We start from the raw sequence: 23,666 nt of genomic DNA on the forward strand, positions 1-23,666 counted from the left end.
AGGGGCCAGATGTGGCCCTTTGCTTGCTTTTATCCGGCCCTTTGGGCATTATTTTTATCCACTGATACCAACAATGGGACATGATTCCCCTCCACTGACACCAAAGAAGGGGCACAATTCCTCCCGGAGACACCAACAATGGGGCACAATGACACCAATGATGGGACACAATTCCTCCTACTGACACCAAACATGGGGCATTGTTTATTCCTACTGACATTGGGACCTTTTCTACTCCCAATGGTCACAGTCAGAAGGACAGTAAGCTGGCCCTTGTTTCAAAAGTTTGGAGACCCCTGGTCTAAATGATGGATTTGTTATGTGTTTGGGGTAAAAGTTGTCACTTGTGAGGTCTGTCAATCTGTCTGCAGCCTTGTGGTGTACAGATGCCATTAGGCTGCTGTTAATAAAGTTACATTTAATTCTGATTTAAATGTATTCTTAAAGTGGCTGTAAAGTTATTGTGTTTATAGTTTCTGATATAATATGGATACCTGAATGATCCGCTCTGATCAGCAGAAATCCGGGAATGCGTTGGGTCGTCTCGCTGCTCCTTCTTCAGTGTCTTCAGTTCAACCTAATTTCTAATGAAAAAATAAAAGGCATGTTCATTACACGGAGGGCTCTGGTGGTCATGGAGGTCATGGTGGTCATGGTGGTCATGGAGGTCATGGAGGTCATGGAGGAGCCCCAATGCAAAGTTCAGACACCATGTACACATCATAGAGAATTGAGGCTGTAAAGAAAACATTATATATCATTATATAACACGTTCCCATGCAGGAGGCGTGTTCCTATGCGGAAGGCGTGTTCCAATGTGCTAGGCGTGTTCCCATAAGGGAGGCATGTTCCTATGCGGTAGGCGTGTTCTCATGTGCTAGGCGCGTTCCCATGAGGGAGGCATGTTCCTATGCGGTAAGCATGTTCCCATGTGCTAGGCGTGTTCCCATGAGGGAGGCATGCTCCTATGCGGTAGGCGTGTTCCCATGTGCTAGGCGTGTTCCCATGAGGGAGGCATGTTCCTATGCGGTAAGCATGTTCCCATGTGCTAGGCGTGTTCCCATGAGGGAGGCATGTTCCTATGTGGTAGTAGGCGTGTTCCTTTACGGTAGGCGTGTTCCTATACAGTAGGCGTGTTCCTATACAGTAGGTGTGTTCCCATGCGGTAGGCATGTTTCTATGTGGGAGGCATGTTCCTATGCAAGAGGCGTGTTCCTATACGGTAGGTGTGTTCCGATGCGGTAGGCGTGTTCCTATGTGGGAGGCATGTTCCTATGCAAGAGACGTGTTCCTATGTGGGAGGCATGTTCCTATGTATGGGAAAGGCGTGTCCCTATGCAGTAGGCATGTTCCCATGCGGGAGGCGTGTTCCCATGCGGGAGGCGTGTTCCCATGCAGGAGGCATGTTTCTATGCGGTGGGCGTGTTCCTATGTGGTAGACATGTTCTTTGCGTTAGGTGTGTTCCTATGTGGTAGACATGTTCTTTGCAGGAGGCATATTCCCACACGGGAGGCGTGTTCCTATGCAGGAGGCGTGTTCCTATGCGGTAGGCGTGTTCCTATGTGGTAGACATGTTCCTTTGCGGTAGGCGTGTTCCTATGTGGTAGACGTGTTCCAATGTGGGTGGCGTGTTTCTATGTGGTAGACATGTTTCTATGCGGTAGGCGTGTTATTATGTGGTAGACATGTTCTTTGCGGGAGGCGTGTTCCTATGCAGGAGGCGTGTTCCTATGTGGTAGGCATGTTCCTATGCAGTAGACATGTTCTTTGCAGGAGGCGTGTTCCTATGTTGTAGAGGTGTTCCTATGCGGTAGACATGTTCCTATGCGGTAGGCCTGTTCCTATGCAGTAGGCGTGTTCCTATGTGGTAGACATGTTTCTATGCGGTAGGCGTGTTCCTATGTGGTAGACATGTTTCTATGCGGTAGGCTGGTTCCTATGTGGTAGACGTGTTCCTATGCGGGAGGCGTGTTCCTATGTGGTAGACATGTTTCTATGCGGGTGGCGTGTTCCTATGTGGTAGACATGTTTCTATGCGGTAGACGTGTTCCTATGCGGGAGGCGTGTTCCTATGCGGGAGGCGTGTTCCTATGTGGTAGACGTGTTCCAATGCGGGAGGCGTGTTCCTATGTGGTAGACATGTTCCTGTGCGGTAGGCGTGTTCCTATGCAGGTGGCGTGTTCCTATGCGGTAGGCGTGTTCCTATGCGGTAGACATGTTTCTATGCGGGTGGCGTGTTCCTATGTGGTAGACATGTTTCTATGCGGTAGACGTGTTCCTATGCGGGAGGCGTGTTCCTATGCGGGAGGCGTGTTCCTATGTGGTAGACGTGTTCCAATGCGGGAGGCGTGTTCCTATGTGGTAGACATGTTCCTGTGCGGTAGGCGTGTTCCTATGCAGGTGGCGTGTTCCTATGCGGTAGGCGTGTTCCTATGCGGTAGACATGTTCCTATGCAGGTGGCGTGTTCCTATGCGGTAGGCATGTTCCTATGCAGGAGGCATGTTTAGTGCCACTGACTGCCTGAGCATTACTTCATTTGTGGCCAAAGAAATGAAGGCCCTTGCACACGTTACACGGGGCTTACACACGCCAAGTGAAATAGGAGATGGCAGAATGTGCGGTGTGTGTGAGGATACCTGACACATTACTGAGGGGAGCCGCACTCCGCCCACACCAAGATGGCGCCGGCCGCTATGTCCTGAGTGTCGGGCTGACACGGGCGGAGTATATGGGAGGTATGGTGTCAGGGATGGGGATTCGGTTTGTGTCGGGGGACAGACGGGTCAGTGAGGGGGAGGGGGTGAAGCTCAATGAGACCCCGACCCACCGCTCCCCTCACTGAGGACTTCCAACATGGCGGCGGGAGCGGGACGGCGCTGGTTACGTCACGTGTCTGGTTGTCATGGTGACTCGCCTCTGTCAGTGCGGCCTGCTCAGTGCCGGGGAGCCTGACTGGTAGTAAGGAGAAGGCCGGGGCATAGAGGGGGACCCCAACCGGGGAGAGGGGTAATGACCTCTGGATTATAATTGGGGGGGGGGGGTATATTTCTACCTGTACTGGAATTTATTATCGGAGGGTCCATTATTATTAGAGAAATGGGGGGGGGGGGGTCTCATTGGTATAATGATATTATTAGGGTAATAGTGGTGACTTGGGGGGGGGGGTTATTTATTCAGATCCTTTGTTATTATTAGTGAGAGGAGGATGGGGGGGGGGGGGGTAATAGTACCACTACTGGTATAACTATGTGAAGGGGGCTCCATATTATTTCTTGAACTTGATATTAAAATGAGGAATATTTTTTTTTTTGTTGGGGGGGGGGGGCTCAATTATTGCTGTTATGAAACTCCTATAATTTTACAGTAGCTTTTGTGCTCTTGCTACCATAATCATTATAATGTGTCCATTATGGCGGACCGCGATGACCCCCCCCCCCCCTCCCACAGGAAATGCGATGGTAGGTATTGGCTGGGTGAGATGTCATTGGTGGTGTCACCCAATGGGTGGGTATTGATGGTGGTGACACCTGACAGTGGTGATAAGTGGGCATCAGCAGTAGTGACACGTGGTTGGAAGGTATTAGTGGTGATGACATCTGATGGGCGAGGATTGGCGGTGGTGACACGTAATTACTGGGTGTCAATGGTGGTGACACCAGATGGGTAGGTATCTGTGGTGGTGATGACATCTGATGGGCGAGGATTGGCAGTGGTGACACATGATGACTGGGTGTCAATGGTGGTGACACCAGATGGGTAGGTATCTGTGGTGGTGATGACATCTAATGGGCGAGGATTGGCAGTGGTGACACATGATGACTGGGTGTCAATGGTGGTGACACCTGATGGGTAGGTATCTGTGGTGGTAATGACATCTGATGGGCGAGGATTGGCGGTGGTGACACAATGACTGGGTATCAATGGTGGTGACATCTGATGGGCGAGATCTGTGGTGGTAATGACATCTGATGGGCGAGGATTGGCGGTGGTGACACCTGATGTGTGCGTATTGCCAGTTTTGACACGTAATGACTGGGGTCAATGGTGGTGACACCTGATGGGTAGGTATCTGTGGTGGTGATGACATCTGATGGATGAGGATTGGCGGTGGTGACACGTAATGTCTGGGTGTCAATGGTGGTGACACCAGATGGGTAGGTATCTGTGGTGGTGATGACATCTGATGGGCGAGGATTGGCAGTGGTGACACATGATGACTGGGTGTCAATGGTGGTGACACCTGATGGGTAGGTATCTGTGGTGGTAATGACATCTGATGGGCGAGGATTGGCGGTGGTGACACAATGACTGGGTATCAATGGTGGTGACATCTGATGGGCGAGATCTGTGGTGGTGATGACATCTGATGGGCGAGGATTGGCGGTGGTGACACTTGATGACTGGGCATCAATGATGGTGACACCTGATGGGTAGGTATCTGTGGTGGTGATGACATCTGATGGGTGAGGATTGGCGGTGGTGACATGTGATGACTGGGTATCAATGGTGGTGACACCTGATTGGTAGGTATCTATGGTGGTGATGACATCTAATGGGCGGGGATTGGCGATGGTGACACGTAATGTCTGGGTGTCAATGGTGGTGACACCTGATGGGTAGGTATCTGTGGTGGTGATGACATCTGATGGGCGAGGATTGGTGGTGGTGACACAATGACTGGGTATCAATGGTGGTGACATCTGATGGGCGAGATCTGTGGTGGTGGTGGTGATGACATCTGATGTGCGAGAATTGGTAGTAGTGACATGTAATGACTGGGTGTCAATGGTGGTGACCCCCGATGGGTAGGTATCTGTGGTGGTGATGACCTCTGATAGGTGAGGATTGGCGGTGGTGACACGTCATGACTGGGCATCAATGATGGTGACACCTGATTGGTAGTTATCTGTGGTGGTGATGACATCTGATGGGCGAGAATTGGCGGTGGTGACACGTGATGACTTTGTGTCAATGGTGGTGACACCTGATGAGTAGGTATCCGTGGTGGTGATGACATCTGATGGGTGAGTGTTGGTGGAGGTGACACCTGATGAGCTGGTATTGGCAGTGGTGACACCTTATGGGAGTGTATCAGTAGTGGTGACTTCTGATAGGCAGATATTGGCACTGTGGTGACATGTAATAAGTGGGTATCAGTGATAGTGTGACACTTGATGGGAAGGTATTGGCAGTGATGATATCGGATGGGCTTGTATTGGAAGTTTTGACACGTGATGACTGCGCATCAATGGTGGTGACACCAAATGGGTGGGTATTAGTGGTGATGAGCTGGTATCTTCAGTGGTGACATGTGATGGTAGAGTACCCACAGTGGTGACACCCGATGGTTAGTTTTTTGTGATGGGGACGTCAACTGATAATTTAGGATTGGCGGTGGTGATACGTGATGAGTGGGTATTGGCAGTGGTGACACCTGATTGGAGGTTGCTGATAGTGATGACATCTGATAGGCAGATATCGATGGTGGTGAATATGGTGGTAGTGACACGTGATGTGAAGGTTTTGGCAACGGTGACATCCGATGGTCATGTATTGGCAGTTTTGACACACCTGATAGGTATCTGTGCTGGTTAACAATATCTGATGGGTAGGTATATGTGGTGGTGAAATGTGATGAGCTGGTATGTTCAGTGGTGACATGCAATGGAAGGGTATCCATGATGGTGATACCCAATGGTCATATATCTGTGATGGTGACGACATTTTGATGAATAAGGATTCGTGGTGGTGACAACACATTATGAGCGGTTATCGGGAGTTGTGACACCTAATGGGAGGGTATTAGCGGTGGTGACACGTTGAAAGTGGGTATTGGCAGTGTTGACATCTGATAGGTAGATATCCACAGTGGTGACATGTAATAAGTGGATATCGGTGATAGTGTGACACTTGTTGGGAAGGTATAGGTGCTGATGATATTGGATGGGCTGGTATTGGCAGTTTTGACACGTGATGACCGGGCATAAATGGTGGTGACACCTGATGGATGCGTATCTGTGGTGGTTGACAACATCTGATGGATAGGTATCACTGGTGGGGAAATGTGAGGAACTGGTATCTTCAGTGATGGAAGGGTATCCACGGTCGTGACATGTGATTGGTTGATTTCCTGTGATGGTGACGACAACTGATAGGCTAGGAGTGGCAGTGGTGACGTGATGGGCGAGTATTGTCAGTTTTGACACGTGGTAACACCTGATGGGTTGGTATCTCTGGTGGTTGATGGTATCAGCGGTGGTGAAATGTGATGAGCTGGTATGTTCAGTGGTGACATGTAATGGAAGGGTATCCACGGTGGTGACACCCAATGGTCATATATCTGTGATGGTGAGGACATTTGATGAGCAAGGATTGCAGGTGGTGACAACACGTGATGAGCAGTTTTATAAGAAGTGAGAAGTACATGAAGAACACTCAGAGGGGTGACCGGTCTCCTGCCATGGCACACATCCCATCATGCACTCTGCCTCTGACATGCATTTAGCTACACCAGAAATGTTCTAGTGTGACTGGCGCCCCCTCACTCTTCATGGCTGAGCGGAGATGTGCACTATGACCACACCTGTGACTATGCATCTAGTGGTGCCATCCAAACCTGTGCGGCTGTAATGCCGTACTCGCAGGCAGTACGCTCCCAGACTCCACAGTTTAGCTGCACTATCCAGAGAGTAACCTTATAGGAGTCTTTTAGAACTTGTGTGATTTATACTAAATATCACAGCGATGTTGATTCCCGTAAAACTGGAAAAGATGACGTGGTTAATCCATGTCTGGGTGGTTCCCTATTAGATCCATGGTGGTATTATCAGTATCCAGCAGACACACATTTTTCTTCTTTCCACAGGGAGTCAATGAGCAGCCATGGAGAGGAAGCAGTTCGGCATGGCTGCTCAGAAGAAGCAACAAGCACGGACTTGCCACAGGCCTGGAAATCCCCAGACTGCTCCAGAATCTGACAAAGACTCCGGGTTCTCAGGTACCGTCATGGTCACAGTATTTGTCACCTATCTCTTTGCCATGCTGAGTGTTTGGGCTTTGTGTATGCTTTATTTCTTTACTGCAGCTTACTGTTTAGCCTGGCTCATGTAAGAACTGTCTGTGTTGTCCCTCAGCAGCTAACCAGATTAAAAAGTTCATTTTCCGGTACAGGTTTGGCAGAGATGGGGCCATGCAGATCTTGTGTGACTCATGGCACATAAGTGGTTCAGTGTCCCTTTGAGACATAGGCATTGATTTACTAAAGACAAATAGACTGTGCACTTTGCAAAGTGCAGTTGGCCTCTGCAAGTGCAGTTGCTCCAAATCTTATTAAATGAGGTAAAGCTTCACTTTGCAAAGAGAACCCAGTCATGTGCAAGGGGGAAACAAAAACAGCATTTATGCTTGCACATGATTGGATGATGGAAGTTAGCAGAACTTCTGCTCATTTACTAAGCTCTGGAGCAACTGCACTTTGCAAAGTGCACGGTCTATTTGTCTTTAGTAAATCAACACTGTAGGCTCTATTATTCAGTGACAGGGGAAGTAATGAAAGGCAGGTAGGCAAAATCCATTTATCAGCAACATGCCATTCAAGGCAGCTATAACCTCCCAGTATGTGTCTGCACCAAATCCAACCAACACAATGGCAGCCGCTCAGATCAGCTTGTAACTAGCAAACGGAAGGAATGTATCAAGCAATACAGGCACACACTGGGGGTCTTCAGGAAAGGTGCACATGGTGCAGGCAATACAGGCACACACTGGGGGTCCTCAGGAAAGGTGCACATGGTGCAGGCAATACAGGCACACACTGGGGGTCTTCAGGAAAGGTGCACATGGTGCAGGCAGTACAGGCACACACTGGGGGTCTTCAGGAAAGGTGCACATGGTGCAGGCAATACAGGCACACACTGGGGGTCTTCAGGAAAGGTGCACATGGTGCAGGCAGTACAGGCACACACTGGGGGTCTTCAGGAAAGGTGCACATGGTGCAGGCAGTACAGGCACACACTGGGGGTCTTCAGGAAAGGTGCACATGGTGCAGGCAATACAGGCACACACTGGGGGTCTTCAGGAAAGGTGCACATGGTGCAGGCAATACAGGCACACACTGGGGGTCTTCGGGAAAGGTGCACATGGTGCAGGCAGTACAGGCACACACTGGGGGTCTTCAGGAAAGGTGCACATGGTGCAGGCAGCAGTACAGGCACACACTGGGGGTCTTCAGGAAAGGTGCACATGGTGCAGGCAGTACAGGCACACACTGGGGGTCCTCAGGAAAGGTGCACATGGTGCAGGCAGTACAGGCACACACTGGGGGTCTTCAGGAAAGGTGCACATGGTGCAGGCAGTACAGGCACACACTGGGGGTCTTCAGGAAAGGTGCACATGGTGCAGGCAATACAGGCACACACTGGGGGTCTTCAGGAAAGGTGCACATGGTGCAGGCAATACAGGCACACACTGGGGGTCTTCGGGAAAGGTGCACATGGTGCAGGCAGTACAGGCACACACTGGGGGTCTTCAGGAAAGGTGCACATGGTGCAGGCAGTACAGGCACACACTGGGGGTCTTCAGGAAAGGTGCACATGGTGCAGGCAGTACAGGCACACACTGGGGGTCTTCAGGAAAGGTGCACATGGTGCAGGCAGTACAGGCACACACTGGGGGTCTTCAGGAAAGGTGCACATGGTGCAGGCAGTACAGGCACACACTGGGGGTCTTCAGGAAAAATACATGTGTATTCATGTGTAAAATACATCTCAAAGTTCACATTTAAAGAGTTAGCTAACCAAATACTGCAAACAATCCACAAATATATGTGCTCAACTAAATACACACATCCCGATGCAGGGATGTGTGTCAAGATCTGCGCACTCATTAAAATGACACACTGTGACGCGCAGCCTGATAACCGATGTCCCCCAACCTACTCACTTTCATCATACGACATGCTACAGATGACTGAGCAGTATTTCCATTCCTGTGGGGATACATGAGTGGTAGACCTCATTTCCTTGTAGAGGTCATATGATGAAGGTGAGTAGGTTGGAGTGACAACGGTTATCAGGCTGCATGTCACAGTGTGTCATTTTAAGGCGTACCCACATAATATGGATGCACATCCCTGAATTGGGACGATTTATTTTCACTGTTGTAGTGGAAATCCCAGAACTCATGGGTTTCGGTAACATTTTGACTGTTGAAGCCAGATTGAAAATTATTTATTAGACAAACATGTAGGTACATGTTTGGAGAGCAATTAAGTTACATACATTCTGTTGGTTTGATTAACGTTGCTCTAGCTGGCTAGGGCACCTAATACAATTTATACATTCTGAAGTGGGTGGCACCTTATCTACCTTATCTATCTAAAGTTTCTTTGAAGTCACATCTTGATTGAAATGCGGAATAGTTGTTCACAAAGGCTTGTTACTTCCAGTAAACAACTGGACAGGTCTTCAAAAGCCTAGATAGCGATCTAACAGCTGGAGGTGTAAATGGCTTTTGAACACAACAGCTGTTATACAATATGACTTCTCACACCATATAGATCCAATATATCTGCTTAATCATAAATAAATGTTTGATAAATAAAATGGATGCTCCCTTTTCCCCATCAATATTCCTCCTGTTGGCAATAAATATATTGCCACAAACAAAACTGTCCCTTCCTGCATTGGAATTCTGGAAACATATCACTGCTATCTCGAGCAGTCCACACACTAGTTGTAGTGAACAGTTGAGCCGGTGACCATTGACAGTGTAGCGGTTTCCGCTAGGGCTGCACGATATTGGGGAAAAAAGTATATTGCGATATTTCGTTTTTAACGATATATATCGCAATATTTCTCCAGACAGTCTCCGGAGGAGGGATCAGTTAGCAGAGCTCAGCTTTCTGCCAGGGGATCCACCACACTCGTAGTTCTCCCGCCCGAGCCTTGTGTCGGAGCCAGAGTGTCGGTAGCAGCCTGCCTTTTTCCCGCGGTGTTCCTCCGGCATTGCTCCGGACGTCTCTCCCCCCTCTCCTGCTGCACGTAGCCTCTCCGCTGCCATGCAATCCGCCCCGTACTCCAGCCCTCCCAGCTCTCCCTCTTAGTCAACAGCCGACCATTACTCCGCCCATTGTCTCTCCATTGAAAAACATTACAGCCTGATCCCGCCCCCGATGCAGCCAGGAGAGACAATGGGCGGAGCAGGGCGGAGTAATGGTCGCTGGATACTAGAGGCAGAGCTGGGAGGGAAGTGTGGGACGGATACAATCACTGGGAGTCGTCCTCCTCCCCGCCCTGCCTAATGCCTGAAATATCGTGGCTTCGGCGATATGAATATCGCCCGTGCCTGCAGAACGATAGTCGATATCACATCGACTATCGTTCAGCCCTAGTTTCCGCTCTGCTGCCGTGTGGTGATTCCACATCACAGTTACTTTTGGTAACTGTTAAAGCCACGTATGGCTTTCCCAGATGTGGATCCTGAAGGTGCTGATATGAGGAAGAAGGAACAAACTAGGTCTCCTAACACATACAAAACCTAACATAAAATGTATTTTGAAGAAAGGCAGAAACAATTACAATTCCTCTCAATCCCTCCTAAATTCCCATATATTTGTGGATTGTTCACAGTATTTGGTTTTTAAAGTAGAACTATGGGCAAAACTTTTTTTTTTTTATTTATTTTTTATTTTTTGATAGAGTAATGCCTCGTACACACGTTCAGATAATCGTACGAAAAAACTCGCTTTCGACCTGGTTGCACGATAATCTGATCGTTAGTACACAGCTTTCGACAGCCGATCACAACAGTTTGTCCAACAAAATCCGAAGGGACAAACAGGAAAACTTATGTCGTACGATAGCCTAGCGAACGACAATCGTGTAATCAGTACACTATGCGTATGCTAAAGATCGTTCGACAAACTCGCGCATGATCGGAAACAGCGAAATAACCCACGCATGTCACGAGCATGTGACGTATGTGACATCACTTTCCAAGACGTAGCTACGTATTCAGGTTGCTTTCACACAATCGTACGACAGAAATCATATGGTTAGTACACATGGTTGAATTCAACATTTTGTAGCATGCTACTTTACTGGAACGATATGTCGTACGATTATCTGAACGTGTGTACGAGGCATAAGGGAGGGTTATATCTTTTTTTTTTTTTTGTGCCATTTCTGTCACATTGTAGCCAAACAGGAAGTGAGAGAAAATCCTTGCAAGTTAAGTACATTTCTTGAAGACCCCCCAGGTCACCAGAACTAATGTCCCCCTGCTAAAGAAAGCATGGGACGCCAATTCATTCACTATGGCCCCAGCGCTGGCTGCAGCCTGCGTTGCCAGGAATGCAGGAAGTAAGTCTCAGGAAGTTCTAGATTCTCTTTCAGTTATAGGGAAAGCTGTCGCCTACCTGGCGGATGCTGCGGTCAAATCGGTTAAAGCCCCAGCGAAAACCGGCATCCTTATTAATTCAGCTAGAAGGGCCATTTGGGTTAAAGCATGGGAAAGTGATTTTACATTTCTTTCTTGGATATGATTCCAACGTCCTGTATGATACAACATTGTGATCGGCGGTCCTATCATGGACCTATGATTGGAAACCTTCAGAGCTGCCCTAAGAACACCATCTTTGTTCATACTCAGTGCAATGGTATCTGAGTCCATACTCTCTGGTAAGCAGTATATCCTCATTGGGTGGTGGACTGTCACATATTGGTGATTGAAGCACGGACGATGGAAAGATTCATTTTTATCACAGTGTTTGCATCGGGAAATTCATCTTTTCTCTGTGGACTTTTACAGTCATAATATGGACTTTATTATCATCGTTTATATTTATCATTGGCACTTTTGCACTTTATAGTATATTAGATATCTATTGTTTTGATACATTTATAGCTACTGGAATATTGTTTAGCACTGCACTTTCACTGGGCAACACAGTGGTGTAGTGGTTAGCACTTTCACCTAGCAGTAAGAGGGTCGCTGGTTTGAATCCCAACCATGACACTACCTGCCTGGAGTTTGCATGTTCTCCCTGTGCCTGCGTGGGTTTCCTCCGGGTTCTCCGGTTTCCTCCCACACTCCAAAGACATGCTGGTAGGTTAATTGGATCCTGTATAAAAATTGGCCCTACTATGTATTAGAGCTGCACGATTAATCGTTCTGGGAACGCGATCTCGATCCACCCCCCTATGCGATCTCCATCACGAATATCGGCGATTCTGGGGGTGGGGTTATTTCACGGCCGCACCTCCGTCACGCCTCCTCTATGACGCGGCGGTCCTCACCTCCGTCACGCTTCCTCTATTCAGTGCTCTGCAGATGACGAGGCAGGCCGCACCTCCGTCACGCCTCCTCCATTGAGCACTCTGCAGATGACGAGGCAGGCCGCACCTCCGTCACGCCTCCTCCATTGAGCACTCTGCAGATGACGAGGCAGGCCGCACCTCCGTCACGCCTCCTCCATTGAGCACTCTGCAGATGACGAGGCAGGCCGCACCTCCGTCACGCCTCCTCCATTGAGCACTCTGCAGATGACGAGGCAGGCCGCACCTCCGTCACGCCTCCTCCATTGAGCACTCTGCAGATGACGCGGCAGGCCGCACCTCCGTCACGCCTCCTCTATGACGCGGCGGGCCGCACCTCTGTCACGCTTCCTCTATTCAGCGCTCTGCAGATGACGAGGCAGGCCGCACCTTCCTCACGCCTCCTTAATTCAAGTCTGCAGATGACGCGACGGTGTCTTCCGTCCCACCTCAGCCCCGCCTGCTCTGTCCCCGGAAGTGACAAGGTCCTATTTGTTCACGGGTCTGAGAAAATTATGGCATGATGAGCTTTCCATGAGGTAATCAAGGACAGAGGAGGGGGGGGGAAAGAGGGGAAAACCCTAAAAAATAAATAATTAAATGTATATTGTAATGAATGAATTTATATATATATATATTTATATTTCATTTCATTATAATATACATTTATTTATTTATTTTTTTAGGGATTACATTTTCTGCACATAACACTGCCTTTACAGCATTTTTACTTGTGAATTATCAATATAATAATAATTAATGAAATTATTATTTTCATTATATTATTTATTGTATTTTTTTATTGTTATGTGCAGAAAATGTAATCCCTAAAAAAAAAAAAAAAAAAAAAAAAAAAAAAAAAAATGTATAAATATACGTGGTGCTGAGAATCGTGAGTGAATCGTGATCTTTATTCCAAGCAAAAAAATCGTGATTCTCATTTTTGCCAGAATCGTGCAGCTCTACTATGTATGTATGAATGTGAGTTAGGGACCTTAGATTGTAAGCTCCTTGAGGGTAGGGACTGATGTGAATGAGCAATGTATATGTAAAGTGCTGCGTAAATTGACAGTGCTATATAAGAACCTGAAATAAATAAATAAACAAAAATATCTGGCCACAAGCAAAATATCTACATAGGTGCCCTGGCCTGCTGATTAAACACAAATCAGGGCCGCTGGGTATAGGGGGCCCCATGGGTATAGGGCGATTAGTGATGTCAGCTTGGGGCAGACCACCTCTTCATCTCCTCCAGCCCTGTGAGCACCTCCAGCGGCCGTGATCTGCTATCACTGGCATGACCGGGACACTTACGTAGATAATTATGTATGTGGCCAGATATGTACTGTGAGTTCTAACCTTTTTTTCAACTGCCCACTAGATGGCGCCTTTCCCTGTCTACACACACACTGAAATTGCATGTGATACGGACAGAAACCGCACCGCATTCATGTTCAAATCTGTTTTAATTCTTTGCAGTGCGATTTGCGCCTATTCATTTTGTATTGATGCAAATCGCACCACAGAGTATCGGTTTCAGGAACATTTGGGTGAGTAGCGGTATTTGTGAAGATGCTTGGTATCGGCATCCGTGCATCCCTAATAGATGAGGTTTGTTTCCTCATCCCAGTGGCTGAACAGAGGGAAGGAAGAGAAGTATGTAATACTGGGTATGGGGGGACTGAAGTGATAATAATCTAAAGGCCCCTTTCACACGTGCGATCCGATCCGCCTGTCAGTTTTTCAGGCGGACCTGATCGGATGCTCCATGCATCCCTATGGGCAGCGGATGTCAGTGGTGACATGTCCGCTGACACCCGATGCTATCCGATCCTGTCCCTGAAATCCGGACCCTATTTTCCATCCGTCTGAAGGATTGGATCGGATCGGATGGGATCGAATGAGAACGAACAGGCGGTCCATTCTCATCTGAATTCCCCGTAGAGAACAGCGGGATCTCTGACAGCTCCGTCTCTGCACACAGAGCCGAGACGGAGCTGTCATCCACCTGCTTAGCTGGGATCAATCCCCCGCTGAGCAGAACAGACTACGTTGGGCGGTGCGCCCATGTGAAAGGGGCCAAAGTCAGTCTGTTGATTAGCTCTGCATTGAAAAAGCCATCCACAGATGCGAGATGAGAGGCGCCTGATTTGCTCAGTTTTAGGCTCCTTTCACACTATCCGTCCGTCGGACGGATTCCGTTTTTCTCAGCGGGGGATCGAGCCGCCGATCCCCCGCTGAGCAGGAGGATGACAACTGTGTCTCTGCGCTGTGTGCGGAGATACAGCTGTCAGTTCCCAATGCATCTCTATGGGGAAAATCGGATGGGAACGGACCGTCAGTCCGTTCTCACCCGATCCCATCCGATCCGCTGGACGGATGGAAAATAGGGTTTCCATCCGTCCAGATTTGACAGATCGGGTGTCAGCGGACATGTCTCCGCTGACATCCGATCCCCCATAGAGATGCATGGGGGGACCGTTCAGATCCGCCAAAAAAACGGACAGGCGGATCTGAACGGTCCGCCTGTGTGAAAGGGGCCTAAGTGTTTGTAGTCACTGCTGGCTGGTAACTACAGATGCAAATAGTATTGGAAATCTCTATGCAGTTCTACTGGTTCCCCTAATATGCTGATGCTAGATGTATGTGGCATGTATGTCTGTGGGCAGCATTCTCTCTGAATAGATGGAAGAATTGTATGTGTTGGATTGCCATTTCTTTTTCTTGATGCATGATGTGAAAATGTAGAAATCGACCTATTGGTATATAAAGTACATCTGGTGTTTTTATTACTTCACTCCAATATCCCATTACCTCTCTACATGACCAAATCAAGTGGCAGGAATCCGCTTCATCTTGATGACATCACAAACATTCTGATATTGGCCTGCTACCCATTTTATAGAGTCTAATAGGGCTAAGCTATATCTGGTGCATTATATACAGTTGGGTCATCTTATTAGTATCTATTAGCGATGCAACCAAATGCGAGGAACATATCTCCTCCCATTTGTTATCTGTCATTTCTGGGATCAATACCTGCCATTTATCTCTTACTTTCTTTCAAATAGTTTTTATTAAAGTTTTATAGAATGCAAATACAAGTAGTCTTTCACAAATGTCATATGAGGTGCACGCAGGTACCTGTTTATGTTTATGTTTATATATATATATATATATATATATATATATATATATATATATATATATATACGTGTGTGTGTGTATGTATGTGTGTGTGTATATATATATATATATATATATATATACACACACATATATAAATACATATATATATATATATATATATATATATATATATATATATATATATATATATATATATATATATATATATATATATATATATATATATATATATATATATATATAATCACACACACATATATATATATATATCTCAGGGAGGCAAAGGGCCAAAGGCGGAGGCAAAAAAAGGAGAAAATAAAAAGAAGAAAGAAGAGGAAAGGGAGGAGAAAAAGAGAGCACCAGGCGATAAGGCAAATTATAATTCTTACTTTTTTTTTTTTGCAAGTATTTTATTTAGAAAGTTTTACAGAGAAATTCAGAAAAATAATCAAGGCTAACATCGAACAGTATGGAGAAACTAGAATTCATAACAGAGATGTAAATAAGAGGATGGTAACAGCGGAGGCATAGCCTCTCATCCATAACCAATAGCAAACATAAAGCACCCTCGTAGGGAAATGTAGGTGGTCACGGTCCTGTGCATAAGCGGGCAGCTATTGCTAGGTGCAAGGAGGCGGAGCTACAACAGTGGCAGGCAAATCAAGAGATCTAAAATTGCCCAGCACCTACCACGCATATTTAAGAGGGAGCAATACTGTCATGTAGGAATCCCTGAGGGTAAATATGAAAGGAAGAAATGGCAACGGGAGCATGGGGTTAAGCAAAATATACAGAGAATAGAGAGAGAAAGGAGAAGCCAAAGAAGTGTGTGGGGGGGGGGGGGGCGGACAGAAAAAGAGAGGGGATGGGAGGGAGGAGCCAGCATATCTATTACTGAACCACATCAGAGTTCAACAGCGTCTGTCCCCTATCAGATAGAACAAACATGTTCCAGATCATCCAAGTTTTATCGTATTTGTCTCTATCCTGTTCAGACTTTAGAATATGTTTTTCCATTTATTTGATCTCTTCAACTATACGTATGCAGTCACTGATAGTCGGGGGAAGTTGGCTTTTCCAGAACAGCGGGATACAGGATTTGGCGGCGTTCAAAATGTGGCGTAACCAGAGATTTCTTATTTTTCTGCACCGGGATGGTGGATAGATGGAGTAAAAAGAAAGCAGGATCATGAGGTATCTCGTAGTCGGTTAAGTCCTTAGCAAGGGGACGGACAGCTGTCCAGTAGTTAGTGAGTTTCGGCAAGTCCAAACGATGTGTAGCAAAGTTCCCCGGTCCCTCTGGCACCTCCAGCAAAGATCTGAGGTCTGCGGGTAAAATTTATGAAGCTGGGTGGACACGTGATGCCAACGCATCAGTAGCTTGTAGTTGGTCTCTTGAATTTTGGTACAGACTGACGGACTTCAACGACAACAGGGAGATGTTGTGTTTCTGCTGATACATAAAGGAATATCTCTTACTTTCAATGGTTCTCTGCCTATTTTAGCTAGTAATAGGAAAGAGTACAATATTGATATCTGTCCCTTCGGGGCCCTGTGACTTCAGAATTCCTATAAGAGGGTATTTTGATATTTTAAGATTCTTCTTACCAAATTGCGCCTGCAAGGCATGTCTTAATTTTAAATATTTATAAAAAGTGTTTAGGTATGCAAATGTTCGCATTATTCTTCACTGTAAGGGCGGTGAGAATGTGGAACTCTCTTCCACAATTGGTGATAGCTGCATGGAGTATGGATACATTTTTTTTTTTTAAACAGTTTTATTAAAGTCTTGGTACAATACAAAAATAAAGTAAATTCTTCAAGAGTACAAAAATTAGAAGAAAAGTCACTCAGGGACTGTACAAGCATATAAAGAAGAAAAACAGTCAAGCAACATGCAGTAGGTTACACAGACAGTAGTGAATGTTGCCATGAAAAGGTGGAAGTATATCACACTATTGGCACGTATCGGGACATTGCACCCACCTATCCCAAATCTTGTTGAACTTATGGGGACAGCCTCTATGTTTATATAGAAGTTTAGGGAAAGCAAGGATATTGTTTATTTCTTTGAGCCAAAGCCCAAAAGTGGGGGGATCATTCCTCATCCATTGTCTAGCTATTAATTTTCGAGCCATAAACAAAGTTTCCTGTAAAAATGCTGTAGTGGATTTAGTCATGTCCGCGTCTGGGTATACACCCAGGAGACATTCCTTGGGGGAGAGCTGTAAGGGGGATCCCATTTTATCATGAATGAAAGTGACAATCTGTCTCCATAGACCCTGCAGTTGGGGCCAGCTCCAAAGCAAATGGAAAAAGGAGGCCTCCGGGTCCCCGCACCTTGGACAAGAGGGGATAAAGTCAGGTTTGTATTATGCCAGTCAATGGGGGGTGAGGTATGCCTGGTGAAGTATAAAGGTCTGGATCAGTCGGTCTGATAACTTTGGTGAAACTCGTTGACACGTCTCAAGTGCATCCTCCCACTCCTCGTCCTCCATAGCGCCCACATCCCATTCCCAGCGAGTTTTAAGTGCATACGCTATTGTGGTGGAAGAGGGTGTGTGAAGCTCGGAATAGAATATGGAGATGAGGTGTTTGGGCTCTGTGCATTTAACAATATCTAATGTTGCAAATGATTCTAGACTCGTGGTTCGTCCGGGAATTGAGATCTGTATGCGTATGCAAGCTGCAAGTACCTGTAGTGCATGAGGTCGGGGAGAGAGAATTGCTCCCGTAGGGTTTCAAAAGATTTCAGGCTGGCGTCTGTGGAAATGTGACTCAGTAGAAAAACGCCCCTCCCGCTCCACACGGAGGGGTCGGGGATGGAGAGGAACTCCTGTAGGACCCTGCTGTGCCATAGTGGGGTGAGGCCATGGAACGGAGAGCTCTGAAGCTTGTCCGCCACCACCTTCCAAATTGGACTATAGTGGTACAAGAGGGACCGAGGGCACAGAGACTCTTGTCAGGGGCCCTGTACACCCCTAAGTATAACCGAGAGTGGATCCCCAGAAAGTTGGGGAGTATGGATACATTTAAAAGACTCTTGGACGTGCATCTCACAGATCACAACATTCAGGGTTATGAGAAATGAGCTTGCCGCTGACACACACTCACACCTATACAGGTTGAACTGGATGGACTGATGTCGTTATTCAACCTCAACTACTATGTAATTCCATGTTCATACACCTGCTCTAGGTCAATCACACCTTTCTTTTTCTAGAAGTTTCCATCTGGACTTCCTTCCAGCTGTTCAAATTAAAAAAAAAAAAAAAAAACGTAAAAAACTATCTGAAATAATAAAAGACCGGTGCCTTGTTACCCCTGAAGTATGTTTGCTTGGGGTGTTCAAGGATGAAGAATGGTCAGGATATGTAAAGATCTTTTTGCAAAAAACACTTTTTCAGGCTCAAAAGCAAATTGTTAAGGCAGCATTCACATGTCAGCGTATTGATTGCGGGCAGAATCGCCGCGATTCCGCCCGCGATCCGGAAATCATTGCAAATCGCGGGACGCCTGTGCGTTGCCCGTGATTTGCAATAGCACCCCAAACGCTAGGCGATGTTGCCGTGATTTCCGCCTGCCGAATCGCGGTAACATCGCGCAAAAAAAAATTGCAGGCCGCATTACGCTCCAAAGAAGCTCTTGTACTTTTTTGGGCGTAATGCGTCCCGCGATTTTTTTTGCGCGCTGCTACCGCGATTCGGCAGGCGGAAATCGCGGCAACATCGCCCAGCGTTTGGGGTGCTATTGCAAATCACAGGCAACGCACAGGCGTCCCGCGATTTGCAATGATTTGCGGATTGCGAGCGGAAACACTTTTTCAGGCTCAAAAGCAAATTGTTAAGGCAGCATTCACATGTCAGCGTATTGATTGTGGGCAGAATCGCCGCGATTCCGCTCGCGATCCGGAAATCATTGCAAATTGCGCCCAAAAAAGTACAAGAGCTTCTTTGGAGCGTAATGCGGCCTGCAATTTTTTTTTGCACGATGTTACCGCGATTCGGCAGGCGGAAATCACGGCAACATCGCCTAGCGTTTGGGGTGCTATTGCAAATCACGGGCAACGCACAGGCGTCCCGCGATTTGCAATGATTTCCGGCGATTCTGCCCGCAATCAATACGCTGACATGTGAATGCAGCGTAAGAGATGCAAGTTATAACTCCTTCTATCTGAGAATAGATGAATGCAGTTAATTATATCCTAGCATATGAAAAAGTTATGCATGAAAGTAAGGGAAACCTACAGAAATAAATGGGGAGTAAATGGTGTAGTATGGAAGGGACTAGTGAGAGACAGAGTAGAATGATCAACTTAAAAAAAACTGTAAATGTAATTTGTATAAATATGTATGTTTTTGATATGCAATAAAAAAAAAAAATACATCTAGTGATATAGATACATAAGATACAGAAATACACTACACATAGTGGTGATGTTTATCATAATGGATATAGAGATAGGAAAGCGGTAGCTATATGCCCTCTATCGTGTCTTCTGCTTTGTCCTTCAGATGTGGCATCGGAGTGCCTGAGCTCTGTGGAGCAGACTGATCCAGAAGAAGCTTCGCTGAAATTGCACTGGAATGCCGCTCAGAACCCCCTGGAGGGCCCTACACCTCACCCTTCCTCTCTGCTCATCTTGAATAATTTGCTTGTAGATCAGGTAAGGCTGGTTCCAGATAAGTATCTTTATTTCCTACAAATAGCTGAGCTGTGGTAGGTGGATCGCTGGAAAGATCTCATACCTAAGCCTCAGTGCAGTTTCCATACGTTTACACATACATGGGAGTCTCCCCTCCCGTCTGTTCTCTGTGATAGTCTTGCCAGGTATATGGACAGAAAGGCGTAAAGTCATAAGCCAGAGTCCCAAGCCTCTGCTTCGCCATGTCTATCTGGCACTCTTCACTGGGTCCATCCCGGTCTCTCCCCACAGTGTCATTACCAGCCTGTACTCTGCAATGTTTACATTTCAAGTTCCATAATAAAACTTTGTATCTAGCACTGAAAGTGTAGGCAATATGGGAAAAGCCCGCCATTCTTGCATTTTACCGGGTGACCTCACTCTTTATAAGAACCTCATACCATGCTGTATATACTGGCTTTCCTGTCTGTAAGATCTTCAAACCATAATCTACATACTGGCCTTCCTCTCAATAAGACCCTTTATGTGCATGCATTCTGACTGTGGGTAAAGTGCTCTGTCAGCTCTAATTAGTGTGACACCCTCAAGATTTACAGAACACTGCTTTTTCCAGTATAGGGCATTGAGCAGAGACCCCAGAAATCACGCTGACCTGTATAGTATACTGAGCAGACGGGTGATTGCAAAGACATCAGAAATCACGCCAACCAGTATAGCCCACTGAGCAGAGGGGTAGGTGCAGGGATCCCACCAACCAGTGTAGCCCACTGAGCAGAGGGGTGATTGCAGGGTCCCCAGAGATCACACCAACAAGTATAGTCCACTGAACAGAGGGGGTGATTGCAGGGACCCCAGGGATAACACCAACCAGTATAGTCCACTGTGCCAAGGAGTGATTGCAGGGATCACACCAACAAATAGTCCACTGAGCTCAGTGGTGATTGCATGGGTCACACCAACCAGTATAGCCCACTGACCTCAGGGGTGATTGCAGGGATCACTCCAAGTAGAGTCCATTGAACAGAGGGGTGATTGCAGGGACCCCAGGTATCACACCAACCAGAATAGGCCACTGAGCAGAGGGGTGATTGCAGGGACCCCAGAGATCACACCAACAAGTATAGTCCACTGAACAGAGGGGTGATTGCAGGGACCCCAGAGATCACACCAACAAGTATAGTCCACTGAACAGAGGGGCGATTGCAGGGACCCTGGGGATCACACCAACCAGTATAGCCCACTGAGCAGAGGGGTGATTGCAGGGACCCCAGAGATCACACCAACAAGTATAGCCCACTGAGCAGAAGGGTGATTGCAGGGACCCCAGAGATCACACCAACCAGTATAGCCCACTGAGCAGAGGGGTGATTGCAGGGACCCCAGAGATAACACCAACAAGTATAGTCCACTGAACGGAGGGGGTGATTGCAGGGACCCCAGAGATCACACCAAGTATAGTTCACTGAACAGAGGGGTGATTGCAGGGACCCCAGAGATCACACCAACAAGTATAGTCCACTGAACAGAGGGGTGATTGCAGGGACCCCAGAGATCACACCAACCGGTATAGTCCACTGAACAGAGGGGTGATTGCAGGGACCCCAGAGATCACACCAACAAGTATAGTCCACTGAACAGAGGGGTGATTGCAGGGACCCCAGAGATCACACCAAGTATAGTCCACTGAGCCGAGCGGTGATTGCAGGGACCCCACGGATCACACCAACCAGTATAGTCCACTGTGCAGAGGGGTGATTGCAGGGACCCCAGAGATCACACCAACCAGTATAGCCCACTGAGCAGATGGGTGAGTGCAGGGACACCAGGGATCACACCAACCAGTATAGTCCACTGTGCTGAGGGATAAGTGCAGGGACGCCAGAGATCCCACCAACCAGTATAGTCCACTGAGCAGAGAGGTGTTTGCAGGGACAGCAGAGATCAAACCAACCAGTTTTGCTCCCCTCTGCAGAGAGGTAATTGCAGGGGCCACAGAGATCATGCTGACCAGTATACCACACTGAGCTGCGGAGTGATTAAAGGGATCCAAAGGATCACAGAGGGGTGATTGAAGGGGGCCCCAGAGATCACACTATCCAGTATAGCGCACTGAGCAGATAATTGATTGCAGGGATCACACTGACTGACATAATGCAGTAGGCAGAGGAGAGATTGCAGATACCACAGAGATTACAGAGAGATGATCATAGGAACCCCTGAGGAGTTCACAGAGGGGTGATTTCAGAGACCTCTGGAATCATACTCAGCAGGGAAGTGATTGTAGAGATCACACTGACTGATATAATGCAATAGGCAGAGGGTTGATTGCAGGGATCCTAGAGATCACGTTGACCAGTATAGTGCAGTGAATTGCAGGGACCCCAGAGCTCATAGAGAAGTAATTGCACGGACCTCAGAGATTACACTGACAGGCAGCTGTGACACCATTATCCAGATTGACTGACTGTAATTTTATTCTCCCCAGGGGTCCAGCCCTGACCCTCATGGCCACTCCTGGACTGTTCATCCCTCCTTTCAGCTGCTTCCTACCACTTCACAGATCTTGGTTTTCCCCTCATCGATGCCTCCGGCAAAACCTCAGTCATCCAGTGGAAAGTCCACCAAATACTTGCCTATTCTGAACTCCTACCCCAAGATCGCACCACATCCATCACAGCTGCCTCTGCGGGGATACAAGAGGGAAGCCGAAACATGGCACCAAAACCAAACAAAAAGGCAGCTTTCGGAAACTCTGCACTCAGGTGCTGGGGAAAAGGCAAATTCCTTGAATAGTGCGGAGGAGCCTGTACTCAGTGATGCCGTTCCAGACTGTGAACTGGGCCTGGCCACCACACAGAATGAGACCAAAGACAGCATGGGCACTGATCTCCAGGCAGCTCCGTTTTCAGATACCTCAAATAAGACTCACCTTTCAGTGCCATCTCAGCAGCATAACAAAAGTCGCAGGTTTCAGAACACTCTGGATGTTTTACACCGTTCTGGGCTGCTGAGCATTGCTATAAAAACTAAAGAACTGGCCAGGCTTAACCAGGCCACCCAGACCCAGCTGGAGAAGCTGCAGGAGCAGGTGAGCCTGTACACTAAAGCCATCAGCAGTAACCGCACGGAAGACTGGCAGGAACTGCAGGAATCACTGGCTGAGCCTAGTGGACCGTTGAAAGAGTTCAACATGTGACTCTGGCCCGTTCTTACAATGGAAGGCTTTGTAAGCCTAGCAGTGAGATAGTTTAGCCATACAGGTTATGGTGAGAAGGGACTAAAGGAATCGTAAAGCCCTCCAACTGAATCCGTGCATAGCGCAGTAAGCCTGCTTAGAACAGAAGGTACCGTATTTTTCCGTGTATAAGACGCTACTTTTTGCTCAAATTTTTATGCTGAAAATTGAGGGGCGTCTTATACACGGTCAGTAAGCAGTGCGCGGGTGCGTAGCTGGCCATATTGTCAAAGAGGCTTCCTACAATTGCTAGCTGTGGACGTCAGATAATGCTGTAAAGGCGGAGACTGCAGATGCGATACCATTGGAGGTTGGAGTGC

The 23,666-nt window shown here is 47.3% G+C and overlaps 1 protein-coding gene across 2 annotated transcripts; it reads left to right on the forward strand.

Moving 5' to 3' along the window:
* Window positions 1-2,659: 2,659 nt before the first annotated feature.
* Window positions 2,660-23,452, forward strand: CIPC (CLOCK interacting pacemaker). 2 transcript variants are annotated; one of them, XM_082242520.1, is made up of 4 exons: window positions 2,660-2,737; window positions 6,868-6,999; window positions 19,981-20,132; window positions 22,597-23,452. In XM_082242520.1, exons 2-4 carry the CDS (start codon window positions 6,885-6,887, stop codon window positions 23,305-23,307), a joined length of 978 nt encoding a protein of 325 aa, XP_082098646.1. In that variant the 5' UTR covers window positions 2,660-2,737; window positions 6,868-6,884; the 3' UTR covers window positions 23,308-23,452. The 2 variants fall into 2 exon arrangements, with proteins under 2 accessions (XP_082098646.1, XP_082098645.1); XM_082242519.1 differs by lacking the exon at window positions 2,660-2,737 and adding an exon at window positions 2,872-3,008.
* Window positions 23,453-23,666: the final 214 nt, after the last annotated feature.

The sequence above is a fragment of the Pelophylax lessonae genome (genome assembly GCF_965119305.1).
Source record: "Pelophylax lessonae genome assembly, chromosome: 13".
NCBI lineage: Eukaryota > Metazoa > Chordata > Amphibia > Anura > Ranidae > Pelophylax > Pelophylax lessonae.

Excerpts from the sequence above, each read along its gene's own strand:
- CIPC (XM_082242520.1), top strand. The coding sequence starts at position 6,885 with ATGGAGAGGAAGCAGTTCGGCATGGCTGCTCAGAAGAAGCAACAAGCA. Across the intron at positions 7,000-19,980 it reads CAAAGACTCCGGGTTCTCAG|ATGTGGCATCGGAGTGCCTG; the intron begins GTACCGTCATGG and ends TTTGTCCTTCAG. Across the intron at positions 20,133-22,596 it reads ATAATTTGCTTGTAGATCAG|GGGTCCAGCCCTGACCCTCA; the intron begins GTAAGGCTGGTT and ends TATTCTCCCCAG.